The sequence below is a fragment of the Pollachius pollachius genome (genome assembly GCF_949987615.1).
Source record: "Pollachius pollachius genome assembly, chromosome: 2".
Taxonomy (NCBI): Eukaryota; Metazoa; Chordata; class Actinopteri; order Gadiformes; family Gadidae; genus Pollachius; species Pollachius pollachius.
The window spans coordinates 10,315,400-10,328,682 of NC_136935.1; the positions used below are offsets into that span (position 1 = coordinate 10,315,400).

The 13,283-nt window shown below is 44.6% G+C and overlaps 2 protein-coding genes across 2 annotated transcripts in view; one reads left to right on the top strand and one right to left on the bottom strand.

Moving 5' to 3' along the window:
- Window positions 1-4,011, top strand: part of spock2 (SPARC (osteonectin), cwcv and kazal like domains proteoglycan 2) — a gene marked incomplete at both ends in the record, with an annotated part of 25,001 nt that extends 20,990 nt beyond the window's left edge. Inside the window, 3 exons of the mRNA XM_079730445.1 lie at window positions 1,207-1,269; window positions 2,863-2,994; window positions 3,866-4,011. Coding sequence (XP_079586571.1) covers window positions 1,207-1,269; window positions 2,863-2,994; window positions 3,866-4,011 — 341 coding nt within the window. The remainder of the gene's footprint in view (window positions 1-1,206; window positions 1,270-2,862; window positions 2,995-3,865) is intronic.
- A 6,190-nt stretch (window positions 4,012-10,201) lies between these two features.
- On the bottom strand, window positions 10,202-12,855 carry tysnd1 (trypsin like peroxisomal matrix peptidase 1). Its single transcript, XM_079758953.1, has 4 exons — window positions 11,606-12,855; window positions 11,209-11,339; window positions 10,896-11,081; window positions 10,202-10,503 (listed from the first exon to the last, which is right to left on the bottom strand). Exons 1-4 carry the CDS (start codon window positions 12,670-12,672, stop codon window positions 10,301-10,303), a joined length of 1,587 nt encoding a protein of 528 aa, XP_079615079.1. The 5' UTR covers window positions 12,673-12,855; the 3' UTR covers window positions 10,202-10,300.
- Window positions 12,856-13,283: the final 428 nt, after the last annotated feature.

The following is a 13,283-nucleotide window of genomic DNA, read 5'->3' on the forward strand; positions in this document are numbered from 1 at the left end:
TACGTATTCTGTGTGTGTGTGTGCTTGGTAATATATATGTGTGTGTGTGTGTGTGTGTGTGTGTGTGTTTGATCATATATATATATATATATATATATATATGTGTGTGTGTGCGTGTGTATGTTGTCGGTGAGTGTGTTTGTGTGTGTGTGTGTGTGTTTGTGTGGGCGTTGATAAATGTGTATTTTGTGTGTCTCTGGTTGTGTGTCTTTATGATCATATGTATGTGTGTCTGTTTATGTGTGTTACAGAGAGTGTGTGGGATCATGTATGCCTATTTGTCCGTGTGTGTGTGTGAATGCGTGATCCTAGTAGTAGTACTAGTAGTGTGTGTGTGCGTGTATGTGTATGTGTGTGCAAGAGGGAGAGCATGAGAGCTCCTATTCGTGTATGTCTGTCTATTTATGTGTACGCGTCGAGGTTCCCCTGCTCTGCAGCACCTCCCTGGTGTAGCGATCCGCTCTGATCGACTTCCCAGTGCCTCTGCTCCGTGGCCCCCACTTAACCTCATTTGGCGGGGTGAAGAGAGCGGCCACGGGGCCCCTGAATGCAACCCCTGCTGTGGAGCCTGGGGTTCTCCCAGCAGGCTAGCTCCGTGTTGCTGGCTGAGAGGCTGGCTCTCTCACACTGCCAGCCGAGCAGAAAGCCAGCCGCCGCTGGGTGTAGAAATGCCCACGAGACACTGCTCCCTGCTGGCTTATCCGCTTCAGTAATTGGTTCTGGAGAAGAAAATATTTTCTGCAGTAAGGTCAGCGAGGGGGTGCACTGGTCTAGCGACCACCACCGATGTATGATGTGCCGGTATCAGACAACATGTAGGATAGTATTATTGGTAGTTGTGGTACGGGCCAATACGGATATTGATAAATTGATGAATATAGGAGTCGTTTTAAAACGACTCCTGAATACAACACAAAAGTAAGTGTGTTGTAAATATTGGTTCATGTTGGCCAAAATTAGTTGTGTGCTATTTCATAAATAATAAAGCCTCTGATGATAATAATTCATCAGTATCTGTCTAAGCTAGCTTGTGAATTTTCAGTATCTCTAAGCCTCCTCTTGATGAGGAGGTTAGGTCTGACTCTTTCTAAATGACATCATTTGACACATTTCCCATTTTGTCAATCCATAGCCAGCTTTGACTGGCCTGCGTCCGTCCTCAAAGCCTTAACGTCTTAACTTTCTCCCCCCCCCCCCTCCCCACAGAGCCCGTCTGCCTGGCGGAGCTGGAGAGGATCCAGGTGCAGGAAGGAGGCAAGAGGAAATTTGGTACGTTGCTTACCTGCATGGACGTGCTTCTCCACCCTTCTCCGCCAGGGTCCTGCGGGCCGCTCTGCTGAATCTGCTGCTTTAAGTTCATGTGTGCTTCTCGAGACCAGAGGTTCAGGTTCCCTTAGAAGTTTAGATTCCTAGATCTTTAGGGTCCTCAAGGCTATGGTTTTAGGTTCCTAGTGGTTAAAGGTTCCTAGAGGAGTTTTGGTTCCTACATGTTGATGTTCCTAAAGTTTTAGGCCCCTAGAAGTTTGGGTTCCTAAAGGGTTAGTTTCGTGGAGGCTTGTCTGGTAAATCTTTCCGGGCCAAGAGATTTAAGTTTGTAGAATTGCAGGTTCCTAGAAATGTAGGTTTTCCAGAGGCTGAAGTGGGATCCTAGAGATTTGGTTTCCTGGGAAGTTTAGGTTCCAGAAGGTTTAGGGTCCTAGAGGTTGTTTCATGGAGCAGAAAAGAAGCAGGAGGCAAGGATTAGCCCCCTGCTCAGCGGATTAGAAGCAGAAGAACAGATACCCTGACAGACGGCTAGGGACCGCAGCCAGTGGTGGATCTTAGATGGCGTGAGTTTGTGAGCCTGTGTGTGTGTGTATGTGTGTGCGTGTGTGTGTTTGCGTGTGTGCGTGCGTGCGTGCGTGCGTGTGTGCATGTTTGCGTGTGTGCGTGTGCGCGAGCCTGTGTGTGTGCGCCTGTGTGAATGTGCACACTGCAGATTGTAGCGTGTTGTTTGGGGCAGTGAGTCAGGACTGCTGAAGGACACAGAGCTAAGCTCAGGCTTGGTGGAGGGCAGGGAGGAGCCATGCTGCCTGCCTGATGCTCACATGTTCCCTGGGACGCTCCCACCCGGAGGCACGGCTCTATTAAGGCCGGGCTCCCTGGCGATGACAAGGCAGATTTACTTCAGGCAAAACTATGAGGGGTGGACCTGACGGATCGTAACGGGGGAAGATTGTGTTGAAAGTTGCATTCTCAAATGTGGTTTGTGGCACACAATTGTTTGTTCACGTGTTGACGCAAACCACAGTTTCATCTGTCTGCTTAATTTTCTCTCTCTCTCTCTCTCTCTCTCTCTCTCTTTCTACTGATATCAGAGACAACGTGATACCGATTCCTACAACATATTACAAATATAACACTATCAATTCGTTATTCATATCAGTCATTACAGAGACGTCGATGACGTTGACATTACAGAGTGATTTCGCTGCAATCACAAACAGCACATCTGCAAATATAAATGTGTCATTTTAGTTGCTTGTTGCTATCGATTCTGTGATAATACAATATAAGTTAAAGTTCTAGTAGTTAAGATAAACTGAGGTAAGCTGAGATGAAATGAGGTGAGATTACACAACAGAACACACAACACATGATTCCCTCCCCATGGGGGGGGGGGGGGGGGGCATCCAGGATTTGTTAGCACCAGTAAATAAACCAAGGTCCAGTAACAGACCTTTGCGGTCTCAGGGATCTGCAACCTATCAGATGGGGGTATCTGATAGGTTGCAGATACCCCCATGCTCTTCAGGTGACCCGGTACGTGTGGGTGTGGGTGTGTGTACGTGTTCATGTGGGTGTGTGGTGTGTGTGTCTCAGGTGTGTTCATCCCGAGCTGCGATGAGGATGGGTTCTTCCGGAAGCAGCAGTGTGGCCGAGGAGAGTGCTGGTGCGTGGACCTGCATGGAGGGGAGATAGCTGGCTCCAGGATGCATGGCAAGCCTGACTGTGGTAAGAGATCCCTTCATATTTAATATATCATATTCTATATAGGGTAGGGAAGCCTGACTGCGGTAGGAGCTCTGTTAATGTTTAATATATCATATTCTCTGTAGGGGTAGGTAAGCCTGACTGTGGTAGGAGATCTTCACATTGAATATATCATATTCTATATAACTACTATCTGTCTGCTATATCGATCTACTATATTCTATATTCATAGTAGATTTTTATATGTACGTTTTTGTGCATTTATGTATTTACACTCTGATCGAGGCAGAACACGTTGTTTGTTTGGTTCTGTCCCTCTTCCACCTACTTTACACAACACCTCCCAGTGTAGTAGCATTCGTTGTCGACCCACATTCAGAAACAGAGCGCCTTTATTTTGAAGGGCTAGGAGGGCCGGTGCAGCATAACTCAGGGAGCTGGACCAGTGGCACATTCATGTGTCTGGGTGTCATTTGCATTCTAAAGGGACGCCTGCCACCCTGAGAAAAGTCCCTCGAGATAAACGGCGAGAACTGGCTGGAGCTCAACCGGTGTCTGCTATGAATGGGGTCCGCCTTGGCACCGGTTTCTGAGACAACCGTTCAATTCTACACAGAGTCAAACACAAATAGACACACACACACACACACACACACACACACACGCACACACACGACTTGCCGTTGCCAAGGCAGTCAGTACTTTTTTTTTTTAACGGATTCCTCTGCAGCCTCTCCCGACGGACTGTATGGAAGCCTCAACGTCAGAGTGTATGTGTTGAATAGAAATTAACTCAATTTTTTGATGCAGTGCATTGTGGGTAATTTCGAATCCTCTCTATGTCTCCCCCTCCTTTTCTTTGCCCCCCAACCCCCACCCCCGCCGTCTGCAGATGATGAAGTGGTGTACTCGGGGGATTTTGGCAGCGGCGTCGGCTGGGAGGATGAGGAGGAGAAGGAGGCGGAGGAGAATGCAGAGGAGGCGGAGGAGGAAGAGGAGGAGGTGGGGGAGGTGGATGATGGAGGGTATATCTGGTAAAGAAAGGGGAGGCCTTGACTAAGAGTGGTGTCGGAGATCACCCACAGGAGCATCTTATTATGTTTTCTAGATCTTGATCTGGCGCTCTCTCTCTCACACATTCACGCACGCCCACACAAACAAGCGCACACACACATACACACACACGCACAGATACACACAGACACACACACACACGCACAGAAACACACGCACACTAAGACAGAGGTAGTGTTTAACCTGTCTTTAACAAGCTATGAACTTGGTTTGGATTGATAAGGAATATATATGGGCATGGAAAGGAGGGAAAGGAACACATATTTAAAACAAAAAAAGATTGATAAAGTAGGTAGGAGTGTAGAATTTTGTCCTTCAATGTTTGTGGATCTTAATTCTCTATCAGTTGTATATTCCGGGGCTGTCTTTGAGCGGGGGACACAGTTTAAACATACCAGAAGTAAAAGTATTGGTCGCATACAAACTTCAGATATTAGTGGGTGTATTTTGGCCCTCTGGATTCAAGCCCTCAAACGTTTTATTTTATATCCTGACAATTATGATTGGTTAACTGAAGAGAGGTAGAAAGACAATGGGAAGATTATGGTACCACCTTTCGATTTGACCCTTTCCATTTCATATGCTTATGCTCATATGTGACAGTAGTGCTGTCTCATTTACAACTTGTACGAAACGTCTCACCCGTGCAACTCTTTAACTTGTATATAACGTGTTTATCGCAAGACCCTCACCCATTGGTCCTACCATTCCAGTGGTTTGGAAGACTAGCAGAGCACACGGCTCACATTGACAAAGTGTTGTATCATAATGTGGATCAACTATTGTGTTTAGTAAAAAACAAATAAACCGGTCTATGTGGCCCGAGCATGGCCACCCTACATCCCCTGTTGTCCTGCTCCTTTCTTCCTTGTTGTCGCTACTGCAACGCCATCCTTGAACTGAATCCAATGACGCTAGCTCTCAGTTTCTTTATATTCACGCTACAAAAATGAATGCGAAAATCACAAATAAACAGAAATTATCAATTGCTGTATGATTTTAGATTTGGTCTCAATGTGAACTACATGGGATGGGAATTTCCCACCCGTAGATAATAAAGTATGATGTTATCGTATATTAGGCCAAATAGGTTACCATATTTGGGAGACGAGAACTTTGAAGTAACCTTGCCCCACCACCCCACTCCCCTAAGTCAACTGAAAGCTATTGTTGTTATTTGGTACCATGGGCAAAAAAGCATTGCTGTGTAACTAATCTGGGGCCCAGAGAGGGGCTGTTCTATTGTTTTCATAGCTCACTCTGCAGTAGCTGGGAGCCAGTTGACATACACAGTACGAAACTAGATCCAGAGCATGTCAGCATATACAACCACACAATACCTATAGAAGTGATGTCTTGTCTGTGCATCTTGGTTCTCCTATAGACTTGACTCCATCATCTCTCTCCCTCTCTGAATGCTGCCCATCTCAGTGAACACGGGTGTGAGATAGAGTGTATAGGGTCATGCATGCACATTCAGCCCACACCCTTAAGTGGGGCTGTCTGTGTATTGTAGTCTATGCACAGAGAAGACATCCTCAACGATAAAAGTCATGTTTCGGGTTTCGATTTCTGTGAGAAAAAGAAGCTGTGTCAATCAGGTCCCGAGCTATGCTGACAGTGGAGTTCTCTTGGTTTTTAATTACAAGTCTGTTGAGGGGTTATGACGTGTGTGTGTGTGTGTGTGTGTGTGTGTGTGTGTGTGTGTGTGTGTGTGTGTGTGTGTGTGTGTGTGTGTGTGTGTGTGTGTGTGTGTGTGTGTGTGTGTGTGTGTGTGTGTGTGTGTGTGTGTGTGTGTGTGTGTGTGTGTGTGAAAACCCATTCCTGATAATGGCTACCCCAAAGGAGCCAATCATCCGTAGCCAGCTGTCCTCTCCTACTCATACACACAAAACATGCCTTACAGGCCACATGTGCTGTAGCCTGGTGTGAATGGGTTTTATGTGTACCTCGGTAGGCCTGTTCAGTAATATATTCTTCGATACACCCAATTCATTTGTATTCGCAATTCAAGTTGGGCTGTTGATCTGAGCTTTCCTTGTGAACAATTTGATCTCATTCCGTTACCTTTGTATAGATGGAACTGCAAATGTTTAAAAAAATTCCCCAATGGGAGAAAAATATTTTTCCCCAATGGCGCACTCATCTATAATAATGACTTCAACAAGTGCTGCCATTACTGCTCCAAAAGAAGTATCACTATCATAATCAATCATTTTTTTGTAAAAAACGGAAGGTTATGAATGCGAGATTACAGAAATATGTATAATGGTATAATAGTAAAGGATAAGGACTGAAAGAGACATTTTCTAATTTGAGTATATAGAGAGATTGCGCCACCCGGTGGATGCCAGTTCACATTACAGGACTCTAGGCCCGTCGGGTTTAATTTATAATTAGACGCACACGTGCAGACGGGTCTGGAAGATGCTATCCGATAGACCTTATTGAAAAAGTTTAATAAGGTTTAACGTATAATAAGGTGAGTGCTGCATGCAGTCCTCAACTATTGTTCTTTAGATTTATTCTTTATTTCTTTCTTCTTTAATATTCTCTACAAACTTTGGGAACTAATCTGGTTCCACAATTGTTTAACTAGAATCCATTCCAGTTTTAAAATGTTCAGATTATCTTGGAAACGCGCGCTTCCTTTCAGATTTTTAAATTATATTCTACTTTTGAAATATTATTTTTCACAATGGAATTCAATGCCGTCCGCCCATTGACACTTCAGACTACTACTTCAGCCTTCGTAACAAACCGTCAACCGTTAACTTTCGTTCAAACGTTTAACAAATCACACTTGTATCTTGTATTAAATAAAAACAGAATTTCGATATAAGACCCCCGTTTATATGGCTAGAGGCTAGGTGCGTGCTACATATCCGGGTGTATTCCCGGTAGAAGCTAAATGCTAACAACAATGCGACAATGCGATTATTCACGACATGCTCTGTGCTTGAGCATCGTTTGATGGAGACCTGTCTGGAAGGAATCTGGAGTTGGGCCAAAAAGCTTATCCCTTCCTGCTGTTGTGTGTATGTTTGTACACACTCGCACATGCGTGGGTCGAAGAGAGTGTGTCGGCTAGTATAGGATACGTCTAAATCAAAACACAAGATGACAAGTTTTCTCAAATAAAGTTGTAATAGATTGTATTGTCATCTAATAAAAATAATACAGTTGAATACAAAAGTGCAATGTACAATATGTTGGTGTAGTAGCTGTTGGTTCTTCCAGATTGAACTTGGCCGGTTCTACTGTGGAAGACGCCCTGAGAAGATGGGGATACCGTTGCCATGGGAGATTGGTCCATAGAGCCATGCTGTCTTTGAGTCTTTGAGTTTCATTTTTATTTTTTTTAAGCTCAAAATTGCGACAGACTTTGTATTTTGTCCCGTGATCTAGGACGTGCACACTTTGAACTAGCCCAGGTCAATTTCAACATGGTGGGGGTTTCAGTCCGGTGCGATGTCCCCACTGACCAAGCATACATCGTTGTGGACTTGGTTGGGTCTCATCAGATGTAGGACTTGCATACTACCAGCCCAGGTGAATTTAAACAAAGCTGGGGTTTCACTCCAGTTTAATGTCTCATCGATGTGGACTTGGTTGGGTGTTGTCAGATGGACTTTGTTTAAATTCACCTGGGCTAGGGCAAAGCTGGGGTTTAACTCCAGTGTGATGTCTCCACCGTTTGCTTGCTTCAAATTGCACGTCCTAGGTCACAGGACCAAATCCAGTCTGTGCCGCAATTCTGAGCAGAAAAATAATAAATTTATTTGCTTGTATTCTATTTGCTTGTACTCTTTTGTAATCATTTGTATTTCTTTAAAAAAAAAAATTGTGTTGCTTTGTATATGTATGTAGCCTACAGGTGACCCATACCTGGGTCGGCCCAGGTGAGGGGATCGGCCTATTGGAACAGGGAGACCAATCTGGAATTGCACCTGAAACAAGGTGAAAAAAAAATACTTTTTAGTTCATACTGAAGCCTTGTATCTTCTCATAGCAAGAATTAAACAGTAACTCACCCCAAAGCCACCTTCTCCAATCTGGTCATCCTTTTCTTAGGCCCATCTTCTGGCCCCTCTCCTGCAGCACTAGGGCCCACTTTTGCAGCCCATTTCTCGTAGCGGTGCTCCTCCGTCAGCCTCAGAGCCTCCTTCTGCCCAGTAGATCCCCATCCTCATCTGCTCTTTGTCGGCCATTGTGAGCCTTGTACTGAGCAAAGCTGCCTGACATTTATATGCTTCTGCGGAACAACATGGACATGTAAGAAGAATAAAAAGAATGTAAGAGCCACACACCACAACTTCCTGAGCGGCGTCATGAAATGCATTGGATTGCGCAATTAGCCGCGGTTATTCAAAAGGACTCACTACTGGAGATGAGGTGTTCCTCCTTGGCCTCCTTCAGGTAGGTCCTGGTGTTCCTCTTTTGGTTGGGCTCCTCCTCCTTCACCACACTGAGCCAATTGGCGAATCTCCACCCTAGGCTCTTTTTTTGGGCTCCTGTACGGGTTCCTCCTCTTCTACGTCGGTCTGGTTCTGCACAGCCCATAACGACTTCAGAGGTGCCTTTTTGTACAGGTCCAAGTACAAAAGGTTTCTCCTCAATCTCTACTACACCTGGCAGACCTGTGGCCGCCGGTTTAAAAAACCAACAACAAACCTGGCTGTCATAACCGCGGCAGATAATTATTTGTTGAATTATTTGTCTGCTCTTGTTTGGTTACCTTAACAAGCTGACGATTGGGATTAAGCAAGTTGATCTCAACTGGCTGCGTGATGTTTTATTGGTAAAAGTGTGTGTGTGTTTGGTACAGGTAAACCAGTAATCCTCTTTAGTTAAGTTGATGGATTGTTTTAATGACAGCTCATACTCAGGAGCAGGTCGGTGTCCTGGTTTCAGGTGTTTCTGACAGTGTCGATACGCTCTAAATGCTCTCTTTACTATGTTTCTCTGGTATGTTGTGTCTGTTTCCTAGCTCTGAAAAAGCTTTGGTCGTTTTCTTCTCCTTTTTAAGTAATAGCGTTCCCTTAGCTTTCTACATTCTTAAATGTCATTTTTTCTTTAGATTTTTGGTCATATATTATAACTGTATTTATATATTCTTAATCTGCTTCTAGTCCAAGTTCAGTGTTTCCAGGTTCCTGCTGTAAAAGAGTCTTTGATCTCAGAGAGAGGACCTGTTTGAATATAGGAATAGGGCTCAGCACATGAATAACTAGTTTCAGCGTGTTGAGGGTGGAACCTCAGCCTCAGGTTATGTTGTTGACTTTTATTGGTAACATTAGTTACTTATTGATGGTTTTGTGGCCGTCTATAATGGTTTAGCACACTGATCTGTAGACTCTCTCACTATCCAAAGACATCTGACAGATATACATCCAGAAAAGTAATAATTCACACCTGTGTGTGGGTGTGTAAATGTAATGGCTGCCTGGTCACACAGGAAGGCTGTTCTTCTCTGGCCTCAGCTCTGAGCTCCAACCTCTCCCATCTGAGAGGGCTGGAGCTGAGCTACTATCACCCAGGAGACTCAGGGGCTCTGCCGCTCTCTGCCGGACTGGAGGGTCCTTGCTGGAGACTGGACACACTCAGGTATGGGGAGGACAGCTCACCACTCAGGAAAAAAAGTATTTTCCAAGGATTCATGCCGCAGCCAGATGAAGTGGTTTGAAAAGGCAGCTGTAACTCATGTTGTGTAGAAAATGATGAGACAGCAGATGATGAAGGTGAGGGTTTCAACATGCTACTCTCACTTTGTTTCCCTCCAGTGTGTAGCACGGTGGACTGTGGAGGCTGAAACCAGCTCTAAAGAAGTGTAAGGGTCTGTTTAATGTCTATGTGGCTGTCCCAGTCAAAACATTGAAGCCTATGAAAATGTATAACCACCATATTACTGTGAATAAATTAAATCACAAAAGCACAGAGCTTTCTTCTGACTGACTAGATTGACCATTTATGTTACACTTCTGGATCCAAACCCTGTCCCTAATCACACTCCTGAGAGAATCAGACCAAGTAACAACTGAACCCAAAACAAAAGGGAATTATGACTGTTTGACACACACAGACACACACACACAATTACTATGTGCAAATGTTTATTCCTCAGGCAGGACAATTATTGACAAATGCAGGAATTAAGAGAGTTGGGAATCGGATACCAGCAAAACATCTCCAGCAAGCCAGGTTCCAATACCACTGTGTTAGTCCTCTGACTAACTCTGACCTGCTGATCAGGTCAGAGTTTGCTCTGAGCATTCTGGAGCCTCCAGACCCTCCGGACGCCAGCGCTTGAGGCGTCTAGCTCCCTGAAGGCCTCCGTGTTTCCTGATTGGCTGAAGCGCTCCAGCAGGGGCTGGAAGACCGTCGCTGGGATGCTGTAGTTCAGGTGAGGGTAGGTCACGTTGGCCGTGCAGTCCCTGGTGTTACTGGCTACAATGCCTAGGATTTAGAGGAACAGAATTATACGTTTTAAACTTGAATACAATTGTGGGGAATGATAGTTTGGGTGTTTGACCGAAAGATGACGGCCCAATCCCAATGTCCGGACTCACAGACTTTGCTGCGCATTCTCGCGAAATTATTCACTTTGGGATTGGGCCATTATATTCTGGGTTCAAACGCCCTAACCCTTTCCTGCTCATTTATGTGTGTAATAAATACTCATTGTATGCCGCTTTGGACAAAGGTCTGCAAAATGACTTAATTGAATATAATTAAATAATTTAAGCAATTTTTGTGTATGAGGGAAGTTTTACCATAGTCGTTAAGTAACCGCTACTATTTAAAAGAAGGAAATGTGCTTCTGGATGTTGGTTAAAAGAAAGCCTTACCCAATAACTCCCCGGAGTGTTTCAGTACCACAGCGCCCCCGCTGGCGCCCGCCTGTACTGCACACGTCGTCTGCAGCATCACAGGTGTGCGATCCCAGTTGACGGCTTTAGATAGGATTCCGCCAGTCAACGAGGGACCACAGCTCTTTCCTAGTCCGCCATACCCCACTACCACTACCTCCTCGCCTTAAGGAAGAATAATACAAATGTAATTGTTAGAATAAAATAATATATAATTAGTGTTGTTAATAACATCAACATATGTTGATGTTATTAACAACATACAACATAACAATAATATCTTTGACCCCACCTGGCTGAAAGGACTTGGCCGCCACTGGAACCACCACCTCAGGAATAGAGTCTCTCAGCTGTACCACAGCAAAATCATAGGAGGAAGACGGCTTTGTGGAAAATAGCACATCACCCATGACAACATGGAACCTGAACAGGAGAATAAATGGGGAAACCAAATGTATGGGTACTTTATTCAAAGCAGTAGTAGAACACATGGTCCCCCTGGTCATGAACCTCTAGAGACAAAGGTCAGGTCAGCTATGAAGGACAATAGGAATTAAAGTAGGCCTTTTAGTTTTTCAATTTAATTGTCTAGAAGGCCTATCAGTACCTGTTGCCATCATAACTTGGTACCATTATGTTGCTTTCAGGAAGATAGAAGGATATTATAGACAATCGACAGTGTTTTCTACCTGCCCTTGTGGTGGAACTTTAGAGTAACAGTCTTCTTTCCGTTGACGACATGTCGACAGGTAAGCGCCAGACGAGATGCGACCAAAACACCAGAGCCCCAAAACTGTCCACTTTCAATCAAGCACAAGGTGGGGTACTTCCTCAACTTGGAAGAGGAAAAGGAGGACGACGCTGTGTTCAGGCCTCGAAGGCCTTCCGGTGCACTTCCATGTAGACAGCTCAGCGCCATCAGTGTAGATTCTACGTTTCTCCTGTCAGTTATGTCCCTTATGTTTCTCAAAATAACTTGGACAGAACAAACCAAGGTGAGACCGATCCACTCCACCCCTTTCCAGCAGAGTGAAGACACGATGACCCCAACCAGGCTTACGTGGTCGTCGCTTTCCATCACAAAAAGCCCCCCACCCTCAGTACCGGGCAGGCACCGGGCATCTGTGAGAATAACCGCATTGTCCTCCCCGCATAAGTTACTGACGATGCCCGTGCTGAGGGTGTTCGTGAAGAGGTCTGGGCAGAGGGAACCAAAGGGTGAGCCACATGCAACGACTGCGGCTCCTTTGCGAAGAGAAGAACTTTTTGCACAAGGGATGTTTATTGAACTTCGGCAATTGTCCTCGAAATCTGTCTTCAGGACAGCAAACCAGCTAAGAAACCTGGACTCTTTTATCAGCTCTTCCATGCCGTCGTCATTGTGGAATTTCCAGCTGTCGGACTCTTGGAAAATAGTGTGAAAAGCCATGTTGAACTCCAAGCAGTTGACGAGCATCAGCACCTTGGCTTTATGAGGAGCAGAGTTGATGTTAGGGATCAAGTCCTTTTTCACTTCTCTCCGTGCAGGTGAATGTATCTGGATGTCGAGGTTGGCAGTAAAGGTGTCTGGTAACAAGAACCTACTGTGTGGGGCAACAGGTGACTTGTGGTTCATAAAACGAGAAAATGGAAATCCGTTGCAAATGATGATTCCTGCATGATGATTAAGGATGACTCCACTACAACTAAAGCCTCGCTGTTCTGAAGCTGGCTGCGAGACTGTCACGACACAACATGACCCCTCGATCAGATCCATACTGCAATTTCGATTACTTTTAACTTCAAATGTCAGTGTCAAACTATTTGAAATCCTGCGTGGTTGAACAATGAAAAAATATATAGATAATATTTCACAAAACAATCCTGTAGTTAGAACAAAGGCGTGTACCTTTTGTATATTGTTGAAGTATTTCTCGGAAAAGAAATAAGTTGACGAGAGCCTAGTTATGGAAACCTGTCAAATGGTGAAACACGACTTCCTGGTGGTATTCCATTGGTCCCTAGAACGACGGCCGTGACCGGAAAGACGGGATTGGTCAAATACGATTAGTTCTTAACCAATCGAAGGTGAGTAGCTGGCATGCGCATGCTCGTTTGGAGAGTCAACAATCAGCAGAAGAAACAAATGAACTTTGTAAATTCATTACTAGCAAGAATATACTATACTTACTTATTCTTTAAACGTTGCTATAACTTAAGTGTCACAGATACTATTGTTTTTGCAAGAACCTGCAACGAATATGGACACACATAGACACATGAAACATATAACCAAATTGGGGTTGTTCGTTTTTAAAACGGAACATACGAATAAATAATTCAGTAAAAAGTTAATGCTACTTTTAGTTAACAAAAATTTGTTTTTTC